This window comes from Sapajus apella, unplaced genomic scaffold (assembly GCF_009761245.1).
Source record: "Sapajus apella isolate SASKATOON/1434 unplaced genomic scaffold, GSC_monkey_1.0 scaffold94, whole genome shotgun sequence".
NCBI lineage: Eukaryota > Metazoa > Chordata > Mammalia > Primates > Cebidae > Sapajus > Sapajus apella.
Window position 1 is genome coordinate 8,076,415 of NW_022437034.1, and position 16,911 is coordinate 8,093,325.

Sequence of the window (16,911 nt, forward strand, 5' to 3'; positions counted from 1 at the left end):
GAACCATTTGCACTCCTGGTCCATTGAACAATGGCTGTTTACTGAGAATTCTGACTCTGTGTTCTTGCCTGCAACTTTCCCTCCTCTGAGACAGCCTCCAGCTTGATACTTTATTGACTCTTAACGCTCGTTTGTAATTAAATTGAGACCTCCCTCCTAACACACACAGATAAAGCATAGGAAAAAGTCCAGTATGTTAGAGTACAAAGCCGTTCTGAGGATCCAGAACCATCCTTGTTTGGGAAGGGTGGTCCTGATATCAGAAATGTTAGGATTTTCCTGGTTGACAGAAAGAAACAGACCCAAACCAATCTGGGGATTAGAGGCCCATGGGAGAAAGAACCCTTCCATCTGACTTTCCTGATTATTAATCAATTTCTCATGGATTAGCAAGACAATAAACTGTAGGAAAGCCAATGTAGGCATTAAGACCCAAAGCTGCTAACAGAACAAGGGCAGAGAGTAGAATGGATTGCTATCTACACTGACATTCCTGGGACAGACTGAGAGAGCCCACTGCTGCTATGAAGATATTCACAAGCCATCCACAAAATAGGGCTCTGAGCCCTAGTCTCCCCAAGGGGGCTGTAGTTCATTATTGTCATCATTACATCATGCATCATCATGCATTTGCCTGCCTATGACATGCGCTAAGAAGAATCACAGATACTCAAGGCTATTATCTATAAGAATATAAAACACTGCGACAAACCAGTAACAATGCAGGCAGCATTCAGCTTTCCTCACAGTATTTAGTAAGAAGAATAAGAATAATAAGAGGTAACTTGATTGGGTCATATGTTGGGTTTTAATCTTCACTACAGCCCCATGAATTAGGGTCATCCTCATCTCATCTTTTTACAGATAAGAAAACTGAAGTGCAAAAAGTCAAGTGAATTACCCAAGCCATGCAGCTAATAAATGGTATGAGCAGGCCCTGACACCAATACCAGGGCCACAGGAATTACGTTCATACCACCTCCCACCATGCCTTTTTCCCACAGCACATGATCACCCACTCTTACGAGGAGCCAATATATTCAGAGATTGAAAATTCTGAATATTGTTCATGTTCTGATCAGAGTTGTAGCTGGTTCAATCTATGCTCAGGATTTCAACTATCAAAAATAATTAGGACAAAGGATTGTATCATCCCACTGTCCCATTAGAGAAACCCCATTCCTAGCAAATGTGGTTCGGGGCAGAAGCAGACAACATCAGATCCCCAGTCCCTTCTCACCAGGATGACTTTCTCTATATCCTTGGGCGCACACCAATGAAACATCCCAGTAGAGTCGTACTTCTTCACATTGGAGTCCATGTTGTCAATCTGATCATTGCCAGGAATTAACAAGGGGTCATGCCTGGGGAGAAAAGGACAGGAAAACCTAAGTGGAAAATGTGATAAATTATAAATGGAAAGTGCCCCCTGAATTACATCTCAGAGGAGATGAAAGAGGCAGAGGAAGTGGTTGTCAGTAAAGGCCATTCTTCTGCTTACAGAATCCAACCTTTGAGAGACAGCTACCCCAAACCACCACCCCTCCCCCATTTGGAAGTGCAGCTGACCTTTGTCAGGGAGCATTTCTGCCTTTCCCCAGCTCCTCTTTTCCTAAATGGTCTTCCTACCATTTTGTGGATTCCGTCTGCCTTCTTAAGGCTACCTCACTCCTCTTCCTCTCATTTTACCAGCTTTTCGATCTCCCCAGCATACACACACACACACGTGCGCGCGCACACACACACACACACACACACCCCAAAGGGTTGCTATTAGCATCGGCAATGAAGAGGAAGGAATAGGAATAGAGCCTCATGTTGACTGACTGGCATGAGGATGGAAAGCCAATTACTCGCTCTTTCTGACTACAACTTCTGACGTGATGCTCTTCGCAGTAAAAGCTTTAACAGGCTGCACTTTAAATATTTTAGCAATTTGCCCAATCAGATTTTGCTCTCCCCAGCTGAAGCCCTTTAAAGATTCAGCAGCGTGTCACTTCAGAGCAGATTGACTACCAAATGCCCACATCTGGAATACATGATTTCAGTACTAAACAACACCCTTCCTCCTTGCCTTGACAACTGTATATGCACTAACCATCCCATGATGCCCCCCTTCTTCACCTCCCAACTGCTGCATTCCTTAGATGAGAGCCTCAAGCCCAGATGCATCTTAATAAACTTGTTTCACATTCACAGGGCAACATTCACCCTCTCTTGCCTTGTTTATAGGTGGAAAAGGAAGATGCTTCCATAAAGTCTAGTGGGTTGGCAGAGACTCACTGACAGCCTTAAGAATTGCAATAGAATAAGGCAGGTCTAACAAGCTTACAGCACAACAAATACGCTCCTGCACCTTGGGTCACAGTCAATGTCCATGATTTTATCTCTGATAGTGATTCAAACCTCAGGTTTGAGAAGTCATTGTTCCTTCCTGCAAAACTGGCCATATAATTAGGACACTGCCCCAGCTATACTTAACCATTCTTGCAATGGAGCTCTCTTTTCTGAGTAATATTGTTGACATAAGACAGAAAATATACATAGGGTCAAATTCCATAAATTTATTATAAAGTGATTTTACCTTTTTAAATTATATATTTTAACATCAGATGACGTCCTTTATTTAGTTTCTATTATTTCTCCCTCTGAAATGTCTCCGATACTTCCCACTTATATATCAAGAGTACAGAGTGGGATGGCAATCTCTCTTCCATGGGCCAAAAAACTAGGATTAAGCTTTTGAATATCTACCATCTCCAACATGCTCCCCACTCCCACATAAGATGAGAAAACTCTCTTGCTGCACTTATTTATGCCTGGGAATTTGCTTTTAGACTATGCCAAATGACAAATACCATGTGAAGCAAACTTGCAAAGTTATCTTCAATGAACAGGCTAGATTACTATAGGAACTGTCATATCTGATCTTAAAAGAAGAACAATCCCACTCCAAGTAGCCTCTCAGTATCTGGATTGTTGAGAGGTCTCGGGGTATGTAAACCACCATCTTCCAAATACTGAACTTAGTCAAAGATGTTAAAATAAAAAGGCAGTTGCTGATAAGAACTGTTTACAGATCAGGGTGAGAACAAATTCTGAGGAATGTTTCTGTCCTTGAAGAATCTTTAACAGTTGCATAGATATCTATTAATATTTTCTGGAATAGGTTGGTAGACAAAAGCCATCATGGAGAAGAGGTTTGAGGAAATGAACAAAATAAACTCTTTCCAGACCCTGAAGAACATATTTCAGTTGTGAGAGAATCTTAATAGACTTTCCCCGAAGATATAGCGTCAGGTTCAAATTCCCTTGCCCTGTTTACTGGTTGGAGAGAAAGTGTTATCTCAGGATGACTGGAGACCTGCTCCCAGTGCATTTAGGATTTAAAAGATACTTAGAACTATGTTCTCATAATCTCAGCAAGCAAGCAAATGAAACAGCAAGCTGGCAAAAAACAAATACTTTTAGAAAATATGTGCCTTGGGGAAGGGGAGATACATTTTGGTTTGGTATATTTGATTCTTTCTGGAAAGGAGTAAGACGTTGGTAACAGTGGCCTGCAACTTTCATCCAGAAAAGTAAATAAGCAAACCTGATGATCAATTGCCCTTCAATAAACAGAAAAAAGACAGCTAATGTCAAGCTTCATTAACTGGGGTAGGGGTTTGCAGAAACCAGGCATAATTTGTTACTAGAGCTACAAGCCATGATTTGCACTGGAACATCCAGAGGCACCCAGGAGGTCTTAGAGGTATGCCATGCTACACTTTACTCCCACAAATCTCTCAGCCTGGCCTGGACTATTTAAATACAAACCATCCAGGATTTCCCCCAAACAGACTGACCAGAGGAACATCAAAAACCTCCTGGAGCAAAGACATTTCCCTTTCTGACCAGCATGGTACCTGGAATTCTAACTTTAGTTTATTGAATCAGTAAAGCAACCAATTAGATTCCCCTATTCTGAGCCTGGAATGGAGGATACAGTAATGATTAAGACAAAGTCCCCAGTCAAAGAGAGGTCCACAAGATAGCAGGAGAAAAGATATATAGATATAGATATAGATATAGATATAGATATTACACACACACACACACACACACACACACACACACACACATAAACCAATAGTTCAATAGGTATAGTACCTTTTGGTAAGTATTACAGCAAAGTACAAGGTGGTATGAGAATACCAAGAAAAAAGCTGTTCATATCCTGGTATTTGGTTAGCAGTCAGGAAGGCTTTGCAAAGAAAGTAGCATCTGATCTGAGTCATGAAAAATGAAGAGGAAACTCAGCACGTAGCAGTGTTGATCCACTAATAGCCCGTAGAACCCACTCAGAGAATTGAGGCCCAAAGGAAAAGGTCCAAATAACAGCACCTGAAACCCTGGTTGAAGATGTCGGATACCATATTGCCTAAGGTACAGAAGACTCAGACCAGGCCTTCCGCTGTCTCCAGATGTGCAATGGCAGTCAAGTAGGAGATGGTTTAAACTGATTGAATATGATCAACTGACAGCAGTCTAAGAATGATGCATGAGATTTGGAGAGAACAAAAGTCACGTTTCCAAAAAAAGAAGAGTGTTATAAAAATTGGAAGTAATTCAAAAAGGAAATGAGTTGTTGCCCAAGATAGCAGGTTTCCTATCATTGAGACATTCCAGAAGAGCAAGGGATACAAAGAGGACTTGTCAGCCTAGAAGATCTTGAAGGTTCAAAGCACTGTGCTGTCACTGGGGAGAGACACAGCTAGAAGAATTTTGAAAGTACGAGACCATTGTTGGATATCAGAAGGTTGGAGCACCCTGAGTAGGTGAAGAAAGGTTGCTAGAGTGAAGATGAGAGGTAAGCAGCATGGGAGAGGGATTAATCCATGGCTCCGTTAAGGACCAGTACTGTTACACACTCACGGGATTTCAGAGCCTGGGAGTAAGCTGGGAACATGATTCATTGCAGCAACAATTGTCTGTAACTGTTTCTGGCCAGACGGGATAAATTTCTTTACCATGTCTCTTCCTGTACTAATTTCAAGTGCTTTAGGCTGGCTTATGCTGCAGAGAGATCTCTCTCGAACGGGTGGAGAGTAGACAGTCAGTTGTCCACAGGGACTTCTGCTTCCAAATCAAAGTTTCTAAAGCTTCTATTACTAGAAGAAAGTCCAAGCATTTGCCATTGAGTACACCAGCCAACACTGCTGTGATCCAGAGAGACCCAGAGGAATTGGGCAGTTTGTTGTATGGATAGGAGGATCATGAGAAATCTCCTTGAACAAGGAATCCCAACATCTTCAGTTTGCAAGGTGATAGAGACCCACTTCCAAAGGCTCTCCCGCAACTCCTCAAAGGCCAGTTAGTTGGAATCAAGGACCAGGATTAGATATCGTCTTTCACATTATAATAACATTACCTAAGTCTTCCACTCACAAAGTAATTTTCGACTTCCCTAAAAGACACCATAATTAATTCAAGGCTCACTTGTCACTTGCAACTTAGACAATGAACATGCCTTAAGATAGAGTAATAGAAACTCTATGAGGTGAGGTATATCTGTGGTTTCATTTTTGTAGGCTGAACTGTATTATCCCTCAAATTTTTATGTAAAGTCTTAACCCCCAGTACCTCAGAATATGACTGTATTTTGACATGTGGTCTTTTAATTAATTAAGTTAGAATTAGATCATTGGTGTGAGTTCTGAACCAATAGGACTGGTGTCCTTACAAGATGGGGAAATTTCGGCCAGCTTTTCTGCAGGAGGGAAGATCATGTGAAGACAGAGGGAAAACACAGAGACCTGCAAGCCAAGAAGAGAGGCCTGGAACAGATCCTTCCCTCAAGACCCTCGGGAGGAACCAACCCTCCGAGACTTTAGTCTCAGACTTCTAGCCTCCAGAACTGTGAGAAGCTCTGTTGTTTAAGACACTGCATCTGTCATACTTGATTACAGCATTCCTAGAAAATCAACACAATAGTCCACCTTGAAGAAAAGCAGGCACAATGTATCAGATATCCCTTAGCTGAAGGACCCCAGCTGCCCTTCTTGAATCTTAGGTTTTTCTTGTCCATTTAAGGGGAAAAAAAAAGCATCCTGCCATTATTTCAGGAATACATAGAAATACATATGTAATACCAAATATCTTCTCTAAAAGTTTTGGGCCAATATCCCTCCCCTCTCCAGCCACTTCCTCTACCCCATCAACAACATACAAGCATGTTAGATCTACCTTGCCAGAGTGGTAACTTCTCTCCATCTTTAACTTACACATGCACTTGAGGATCAATGCCAATGACAGCCCAGCCTAAAGCAAAGAGGAAGTCTGAACACTATCCAGCCAATTTGGTCAGCCTAATTTACAGAGTCCACCTCCAAATGGAGTGTTCAGGAGTTGATACCACTAAGGGCAGGAAACCACCTATTTCCTTAGTGACAACATACCATAGCGGTTAAGCGCCCTGGCTCCAGAGCCAAAATGTCTGTCTTCAAGGCTTGGCTCACCTATTACTAAGTTGTGCGATGCCTCAGTTTCTTCATCTGTAAAATGGCGATGTTAATCATTAGCATTATTCAATGGATTCCATTTGAGGATTACATGAGTAAAGACATTTCATGCCCTGGATGTAGCATCTGACATAGAGCACGTCCTCATGAAGTGTTAACTAGTCTTACGATTATCATCCTTTATACTTTGCTTAGGAGCCACTCATGTATTAGTAGCTCTGATTATGGTGAAAGGAGGCAGGAAAGGGAGAGCAATTCAATATTAAAGATACAGGGCTACGGCTATTATTTCTACTACTGCTATTACTCCTACTACTACCATTATTGTTACTATGACGAATAGCGGCCCTGAGTTGAATCCTTACAAATGTTGATTAATTTTACCTACATTTTATGATTTGCTAATCACAAGAACACCTATAGGTGTAGGAGATCAGTCAGGGTAGTGGGAAAAATTATAGGAAAGACGCAAACCTTCTTAGAAGGCCAGATGATTTTGCAAAAGCTTCAGGGAAAAAGAGTTATGGCTGAAGGCGGCCTAATCCTCTTATCTTGACTAATAGCAATGAGCAGATAACAAGGGAACGTAGAGGAGTTTATCTAGATAAGTTTGTTTACCTATTTCCCCAGAAACCAACCTTTGATTATTCGCATGCAGGACTGCTCTCTGCTTGAGGGGTTGGCGATGTTAATAACCCACAAATAATGTTTGCTTGAGACCTTTGTTATTAAATCTGTTCTAAAATAAATGCAAGCATCTCCAGCATATGGGGGCTGCATGGCCAGACTCCCTCTTCGGGGTCTGTAAGCCGTGGGGTTCCCTAGTCATGTTCTCACAGGAAAAACACCTGTGTCTGCAAACTCCTTTCATCCGTTGTTTAGCCAGAGTCTATGGGTCAGATTGGGCATGTAGACAATTTCTGTTATTATTGAGCTCTGTGTATACATGGGAAACAGAATAGATAAGTAACATGCTCAGGTGGCACAGCCAGTAAGAGGAGAGGCAAAGCCTTAACAAAAGGTCCACTTTGCTGAAGGCCAGTGCTGCTGGTTGCCCACCTCACACCCTCCCACTTTCAGGAGGCAGCCATATGTTGTTCATTTCCCATCAAAGCACCCCAAGTTGCAGTACCCTAAGCGTCCAAGAAAGGGAAACCAGCATCGTAGGCATTTATAAAATGTACCACTTATGTGAATGATTAGTAGAAATTTATTCCGTAACCCTTGCATCTCAGCTCACCATCCAATGTCCATAGAAATTCAGCACAGCATGCCCAAAGTCAAATGGGAATATAGGCATGGCCAGGTATGGTGGCTCATGCCTGTAATCCCAGCAATTTGGAGGGTGAGGTGGGTAGATCACTTGAGCTCAGGGGTCTGAGACCAGCCTGGGCAACATGGGAAAACACCATCTCTACAAAAAAAAACAAACCATGGCAGGTGGTGTACACCTGCAGTCCCAGGTACTCAAGAGGCTGAGGAACAAGAATTGCTTGAACCCAGGAGGTCAAGGCTGCCAGTGAACCCAAATCATACCACTCCACTCCAGTCTTGCAATACAGCCAGACCCTGTCTCAAATAAATAAAAAAGAAAAGAAAAAAGAAAAAATATAAGCATACCTCATTTTTTTTTTTGTAACAAATTGAAGGTTTATTTTTCCATCGCTAGAGCACAGGCAGAGTAGATTTCACATAATTCTTAAGGCCACTAGAATTTTCAGAATTGTAAATGAGCTTTGAATTCAACTTAAAGTCACCAGCTGCATTAGCTCCAAACAAGAATCAGCCTGTCCTTTGAAGCTTTGAACCCAGGCATTTACATCTGTCCACAGCATGATATACTGAATATTTTAATCCTACTGTTGAGACCTACTCCTCAGGAGAAAAGATTTCTTTTGAGATATTACTGATCATTGATAATGTACCTAATTATTCAAGAGCTCTGATGGAGATGTATAAGGAGATGAATGTGGTTTCCATATCTGCTAAAACAACAACCATTCTCACAAGACTTATTATGTAAGAAATATATTTAATAAGGCTATCACTGCCATAGTGATTCCTTTGATGAATCTGGCCAAAATAAATTGAAAACCTTCTGAAAAAGAATTGCCATTCCAGATGCTAATAAGAACATTCGTGACTTGTGGGAGGAGGTCAAAATATCAACAGGAGTTTGGAAGAAGTGAATTCCAACCCGCATGGATGACTTTGAGGACTTTAAGACTTCAGGGGAGGAAGTAACAGCAGATGTGGTGGAAATAGCAAGAGAACTAGAATTAGAAGTAGAACCTGAACATGTGACTGAATCGCTGCAATCTCATGATAAAACTTGAATGGATGAGAAGTTGCTTCTTGTTGTTAGCAAAGAAAATGGTCTCTTGAGGTGGAAGCTACTCCTGGTTAAGATTCTGTGAGCATTGTTGAAACGACAACAAAGGATTTCATCAAATAAACTTATTTGATGAAACAGCAGCAGAGTATAAAAGGATTGACTCCAATTCCGAAAGAAGTTCTACTCTGGGTAAAATGCTATCCAACAGCATCACATGCTACAGAGGAATCTTTTGTCAAAGGAAGAGTCAGTCAATACAGCAATCTTCTTTGTTGCCTTATTTTAAGAAATTGCCACAGCCACCACAATCTTCAGCTATCAGCACCCTGATCAGACAGCAGCCATCAACGCTGAGGCAGGACCCTCTACCAGCAAGAAGATTAAGACTCACTGATGGCTCAGGTGATTACTAGCATTTTTTAGAATAAAGTATTTTAATTGAAGTAGGTACACAGTTAATAGACTACAATGGATTGTAAACCTAACTTTTATATGCACTAGAAAAAAAATGTGTGTTACCTGCTTAATTGTGATATTCACTTTGTTGTGGTGGTCTGGAACTGAGCCTGCAATGTCTCTGAGGTATGCCTGCAAAACATCTTGTTTTGAGGATTTACAGAGCAAGAAATGGCACTTGCCATCAATTAATCTCAGGAAGTGAACTAAATGCCCCGCTACAACGGAAACACAAAAAGCTTGCCTTGAAGACAACAGCCTAAAGCAAAACCACAAATCCCTTTTCTAGCAAACCTGCTGCGAGGAAGCTGATATTATATTTTAAAGTGCACAATTTCCCTTACAGGCAAAGACAGCAAATCCCAGTTCGTTCTGTGGCACTGGGTTCAGTGCTAGACTTCAGAAATTTACATTAAAGTACAAATAACCAACCAAACCGACAAAAATGTTACGAAAAAAGAAAGTTACAAAATGGCTGGGAAATTGCATCCTTTTCTCTGTTTGAATTTCAAGACCTCATGTCTTATCATATGATAAGGCCTTTTCTGTTATTATGAGCATCCCATCTAAATTAAGGACACTCTACAGTGGTCTCCCTGGGAGATGGAAGGCTTGATTAAAAGGAGATGAATTTCTCATCCCTCTGCAGGCCTGTTATCCAAGCTGCAAATACTGACTTTATTGAGCATCTATTATGTAAGGCACCGTGACGGTGCTAACAGGACACTTCTCAGGCTTCACAGTTTGGCTCGAATGTTCCTCATACAGCCATCATCTTGAACAACAAGAGAGGCTGAAGTTATTTTCCCTTCCTAGAAACTTCTAGAGATGCTCCTTTGGCGATAATAATTTCCATGTCTGTTTTATTCATTAGATGGTGAACTCTTTAGGGATAGGGATTCATTTTGCTCTTCCATTTATTTCCAGAATCCAGCAGAGGATGCAAGCAAACTAACAAAAGGAACTGATGAATCATCTCTAGTCCCTGAATACTCTTTACGCAGTCAGCAGATACTCAGCATACCTTTTGTGTGCAGTGAGAACTCATTTACCTTTGATATCTTGCAACAATTTATTTTTGAAGAGTCAGGGTTCTTGCTTCATTTTACATGTAAAGGGACTATGTATGAATTAGGACACGGAGCATTTGCTATAAAAAGGGCATTGTGATGTGAAGGACAACTCTAAATTACGTCTCTAACCAGTCAAGGCTGCCTGGAGTTCGCCTGGAGCCAGCTGCTGTAACTAATCAGCAGGGAGGACTCGTGTGATGTCAACAGTGGTCAAAACAGATGTTCTTAATTAAGCAACTATTTCGTTCTCCAATGCAATGTCTGAGCACTTCTAAGAGATGGGCCCCTATCACTTCAAGCTCCTCTCACTGCTCTGATTTGTAAAAAGAGTGGTTCTCAAACTGTGGCCCAGACCAGCCACATCAGCATCACCTGGAAGTTTGATAGAGATACAAATTTCCAATCCCGAGGCCAGATCTGCTGAATTAGACTGTGTAGGGCCATGGCCCAGCAAGCTATATTTTAACAAAGTCCTCCAGGTGATTCTGACACCTGCTAAATTATGAGAACCACTGCTATAAAGTTTTGGCCAGGTGGAGAATCTCTATGTCTTGTGTATATCCCACCCAAGTTAGCAGTTGTCAACAACACATAGATTATGAGGGTGTAGTTCTATTCAGCAAAACCAGGACTAGAGCGAGGCAAAGGAGGTGCTTAGGGTGCAAAATTGAAGAACGCGCCTCATATTCTGGGTGCCTACTCTGATTCTCTGTGACTCTGTGGAACTCAAAGCATTACGTCAACACTTGATTCTTGATGGGGATTTACTGACTAGATGGTGCACTAATGACTCTCTCTTGCTGACTTCTCTTCCCATGAGATAATCAGCAAATAAATTTCAACAAGCAAATTAAATACTAGTTCTTGCAAAGTGTGATACTTACAACTCAGTGTTCTACCCTTCTTTAACAACATGGTATCTAGTTGCTAAGACGCTGAGCACAGTGTTGGACTGTCAGGCCACACCGGTGTGTTTCAGCCTGTATCAGACATAGGAGGCTGGATTAGGTCTCAGGTGGTCTCTTCAAAAGGGCTCATATTTGAGTGTTCAGCACCATAAATAGTTCCAGCTGGATCTGTCTCATTCTTGGGTGCCTTGGCTTCTAGGTGATTACTATTTCCTGATACTTTTCAAGAATCCTGACTTTTTGGACTCTGGCTCCAGCCTTAACTCATCTTTCAATAGGACTTCCATTCTCCTGATAAGGATCACCACCCCTAAGACACCACTGCCCACCATCCTGCCCCCATCTCCTGCCTGATGGCCATCCCTCGACCCACACTGGCAAAACTCTCAGGCCAGGCTCTAGACAGCCTGGCAGACCTAGGGTCCTTTTCGATTTCTCTGCATCTGTCTACTTGCATTATTTTCCCTGCTGCCACCTAAGATGTCATCTCATGTTAGGCAGCCAGCATTCTCAGAAGGAGGAAATTGTTGCCTTTATGTTTGGGAGACAGCCTGGAGAACCAATATGTTCATCAGTCCTAGGGAAGGTTGTACAAGATACTCTTGAAATGAGAGGACAGGGTCACGACCATATGCTGAGCATGAACTTGTCCAGGGATGTGTGTGGTCCACCCAAGCCTTGGTACCACGACGCCAACTATTTCTTTATTCTCCGCTCCTGGGGGAAGCCTGTCATAGGCTATCAGTTTGTGCATTAAGAGGTGAATTTACGTAGCTAAGCTGTTCCTGCCTTCCTTCTTTCTCTTGCCCAGTGGAAGGAATTGTGAGGGTGGCATTCTGCCCCCATCTCTGACGTGGCTCAGGCCATTTTGCCATTTTCTATTACTAGAATCTTTCATGCTGGCAGGCTCTGATGTGGGAAGTCCTACCGAAATGACCCCATGAAAGGTTTGAATCAAAAGAGAGGCGATGAGACTTAACAAGCATATGAGTTTATTTCACTTAATGACCAAGAGATGGCCAAGAGGATAATCTGTTTTCCTCAAATCATATTTTGCCTCCCATTCAGGAAACTAATGTCTAATATTTTCTGGGTCTCTTGACATGAAACTCTCCTCAAAATGTTCAATTTCTCTGTTTTGGGTGTTGTCAATTATCCTTCCTAGCCCGGCTGCGCGCTGTCTGTGTAAACTGTCCACCTGATACATCCTACATAAATCCTCATGGTCCGTGCCACTCTATCTCACTCCAGGTCTCAGGACTGATGTCGGGAATGATGTGTGTCCTTGGGAAAACTGTCTATCCCAGTCCTGACCTACTATTCTACAGCAAACCCTGAACGGCTTAGCACCCAAATGGCCTTAGCAGAGGCTGGGGTTGGATGGGCCTTCTATTTCACACCTCTGTGCTTATGTAGTATGTGTCTCAGAAATATCCTGAGGGAGGACTCCAAACCTTCTCCTCTCCTGTCACCAATGATTCTCCCAAAATACAAGTTAGGTTATCACCTCCTAAAAAACCGTAAAGGATTCCCCAATGCCTATGACACACAAAGCCTTCATGATTGGGTGACAGAATACTCTTACATTCTCCACTCCATCTAGGCCACTCTAAAGACCCCTGTCTTCAGCCACACCCAGGCATTTACTGTAGTCTGAGCACTGTCCCTATGTCCTCCATCTTCCTAATTAGGTAAAACTTACCTAGATTTACCAGACTTTACATCTCTGTGCCTCAACATCCTCACCTATAAAATGGGGGCAAGAGTAATATCTACTTACAGAGTTGTAGTTAGGATTCAGTGAGTCACAGGCATACACAGTCTCAGAATAATGCCTGGCATCTGGTAAACCTAAAGAGGTAATACCATTAGTAGAGCATCCTCCTCATTGTATAGAACTAGGTTCAATAAGACCTCCTCCTAAACCAGGCTGAGCCTCCCAAAGCAGAGGTAATGACAGCTCTTTCTGTTCTCACGGCCCATGCCAGTGGAACCCCCAACTTGTTGTTACTCAGTTCTGTGCTTGTATGTGCTTGTCTTCTCCTCTGTTGAACTATAAGCATTTTGAAGACAGGGATCTGGTCTAATCCATTAGACTGTGCGGAAGTTCTTTAAGGGACCTAAAGTGTGCTAGACTTTAGATCCCTTAAAGAACTTCCACAACAACTTGCACATAGTAGGCTCTCACTGAATATTTGCTGGATGGGAATTAATTTGAGAAAAGGATTAAAAGCAGGCAGACGAAGCACACAGACTTTTTGGTTTCCATGTGAGCATTCAGCGTGAAAACCCAGGCATTTACTCCATGCCGCCCACCCACTGGAGAAATCTCATCACCCAAAAAGCATTTGTAAATGCAACTACTTGAAGGTGGCTTTGGAATAAACTGAATGTGATCGTAACCAGGGATCTTGAATGGAGATTTCAGGAATCCGTGAAAATCTGCTTCAACTGCAGTCAAAACAGAATTCAGTGTACTTTTATTTTTTTCCTAGAGAGACTTCCTAGAAAGTTTTCATTGAAGGTTCATAGGTTTGGGAAGGCCCCCAAATTAAGAACTCTTGACTTAGGCATTTAGAGACAAAGTGTGTGCCCCCCCTAAGGCTTTACAAATGAGGAAAGATGTAGCTACCCTTACAAGGCACCACCCCACTAAGCAGGGAGAACTGGGCAATGGGTGCTTGATGATTTTAGAGGAATCTAGGGGAGGCTCCTTCAATAATTCCACATTAAGAGACCAGCAAGGAAAGGAAATAACAGGCAGAGGGAGTCGGGGACTCAGGAGCCTCCATGGCTCACTCCTCCTTGGCAGGCGTGGGGCCAACATTTATCCATCATTACATGCGTGTCCTCGGCTTGGGGCCCAGACACTCGCCATTTGGCTCTGTCTGGACGTGAAGGTTGTTTCTGTCGAGGTGACTCAAAAACAAACTACCTCAGGATCCAGACATACAAACGAGGCTGTTCACCTAATGATCGTGCAGAGAGTTAAGTGACAAACACTAGGGGAAGCCTGATACCAGAACAAAGGGGAGACAAAGTCCATTAGGGCAGAGTCCCCGTTGCATCTCCTGCTGGCAGATGATTTGGAAGGAGCCTTCACACAGGAGCTGTTTTATTTGCAGAAGCCACAGTGGTAAATTAAAGCCCATCCTGGCCCATTCTGGGCTCTCCAGTTCCTCTTGGAGCTATTCCTATTGCTGCCCATAGGCCACTAAAACCTGCCCACATTCAGAATGATTGATTCGCTCAAACTGCAAGCCACAAACTCAGGTCGAAAAATCCACTTCAAATAAGTCATTAGCTTCCTTCATGGATTTTTCAGGTCATGAGGAATAGGACCTGAAAGCCCCATCTATCAGAGAGTAGAAATCAGGTGGTGGAAGAGGTGGGGGCAACTGGAAAAGCCACAGGGAACTGGGGGAGCCCTTGTTTTCTGCCAGTCGACAAAAGGGACTTAGCAAAAATGGACCCATGACTTCCCTGCCAGTGCCAGATATTCAAATGCAAACCAAAAGGCCCTGGGGTCTTTCTGTACATTGGCAGTAAAGGGAAATGGAGAGAGGGCTCAGCAGGGGCCCATCTTTGCTCCCAGATCAGGTAGAGGATGTGGAGCACCTGGGACATGAAAAGACATGGTAAAGGAGAGCGTCTAAGACTTTCTCACTTGTGATGGGATGACGTATTCCAGCTGGGTGCAAGGGAGACCATGGTGGGCAGGTGGGATAAGGCATCCCAGCGACAGGAACTGAGGCCTTAGCAACAGCGCAAAGGCAACCAACACGAGAAGCCCGAGTTCTGCAGCTTGGCAAGTTTCCGCTCACCACCTGACCCACGTTTAGCAATTCTGATATACCATGAAGCAGACAGCTTCAGCCCAGGATGACTGCCTCCCTCAGCCCCTCTCCGGCAGGGAATGAAAGCAAGATCCACTTTGAAAATTCTCCCCCATCATGCAAACTGACATAGGCATGCTTTTCAAAAACCCACAGCCAATCTGTTGATCATTACTTATTTACAAAGGCCTTCGGGCAGAAAGTCCTGTAAAAACCATACTTGATACGATATACACTAGCTTTTTCTGCTTGTGGAAAAAAAGTCCCCCCAAGGCTACCTCAAACCATCACTTTCTATTGCACATAAAATGTAGCGTGTAACACTAAAGTATTTAATATATATGGTATAATACATCTACAGGAAAGGCATTTGTGTAGAAGTATGTTACCCTGGATTTGGTAATTTGATGTTTTGCTGAAGGCTACGACTTAAAAAAGCCTCCACCTTATACAGAAGACCTGTCATCTTGGTACCCAAGAGCCAACAGAATAAAGAAGTACCCTTAAGCAGCAAAACTTTGACACAGCTTTGAAGCATATGAAAACAGTATAACTCCTCAGAATTATTATTACTCAAGATCAAAGAAATGAGCCATACTTTACATAGCAAACAGGGACAGGGAATTTGGCTCCAAAGGTTTCAGATTTTTCAGACTTCTTTTTATTTATTTATTTGCTTCTCTAAATTTAGGCAAAGGAAAGTGCCTGGGCTTTTCTCTACTTTAAATGGGAATAACTATTAGCATTAGATAAGGCGATTACCTAAAGGTGAGTAAATAGGAAATGAATGCTGGCATGACAACTGGCATCATAAAAACAAAAAGCTTGGCAGTTGGCACATTTTATTCCTCCTCATAAACTGTAAACAAGCATGTAAATCAGCAACACCCAAGGAAGGCTGGGTGAACGGTGAACGGGAAGGCAGAGAAGTTTTAAGGAAACATTTAACAGGAATAGATGGTGATGTGGAAAAGGAGTTAGGCGGGGTGAGTCTTCCACTGAGAACCCATGCTTTCAACCACATGAACAAAGACTGTCCTTGCCTATTTTCCAGAAAGGTGGACATGGAGGGCCGGCGACATGAAAATGTGATTGAAGGTAGGGAATGGAAATCACTATCATATTTCAAAAATCAAAGGGAGGAGAGTGGCCAGTGGTCATGAAAAGAGAAAAGTAATGTCAAGATGGCAGGCATTTCCACGGCAGTATCATGTAGGGTGAGCAGTGCAAATCTGAAATCACTCCTAGTTTATTTGGGTGGTAGAGTCAGGACGTTGGAGGAAATAAATGCTGGGATTGGCAGATCAATTGAAGACAAAAAAGGAAGATAAAAGATGGACAATCCAGGAACAGAAAACTGCAGAACACTGGTAAAATCTGATTTCACTTGCTCTTTACTAGAGGCAGCCACAGTCAAGAAATAAGTGAGGAAGAAAGAAAGAGAAGAAGAAAGGGAGGGAGGAAGGGCGGAAGAAGAGAAGGAAGGTGAAGAGGGAGGGAGGGAGGGAGGGAGGGAGAGAGGGAGAGAGGGAAGGAGGGAAGGAAGGAAGAAAGGAAGGAAGGAAGGAAGGAAGGGAGGAAGGAAGGAAGGGAGGAAGGAAGGAAGGAAGGAGGGGGGGAAGGGAAGGGAAGGGAAGGAAGGAAGGAAGAAGGGAAGGGAAGGGAAGGGAGGAAGGAAAGAAGGGAAGAGGGAAGGGAAGGGAGGGAAGGAACATGCACATGCATGCTGTATTTCATAATTAATATTGCTTTTAGCCTGAGCAGAACTGGATTACTTTTGAACTTTGCTTTGGCAAGTCC

At 42.8% G+C, this 16,911-nt stretch overlaps 1 protein-coding gene across 2 annotated transcripts in view; it reads right to left on the minus strand.

The window, feature by feature from the left end:
- LOC116535447 (calcium-activated potassium channel subunit alpha-1) overlaps positions 1 to 16,911 on the minus strand; it is a 213,948-nt gene that overhangs the window by 76,841 nt on the left and 120,196 nt on the right. For both annotated transcript variants that reach the window (XM_032256518.1, XM_032256517.1), the window contains one exon: positions 1,241 to 1,364. In XM_032256518.1, the coding sequence (XP_032112409.1) occupies positions 1,241 to 1,364 (124 nt within the window). The remainder of the gene's footprint in view (positions 1 to 1,240; positions 1,365 to 16,911) is intronic.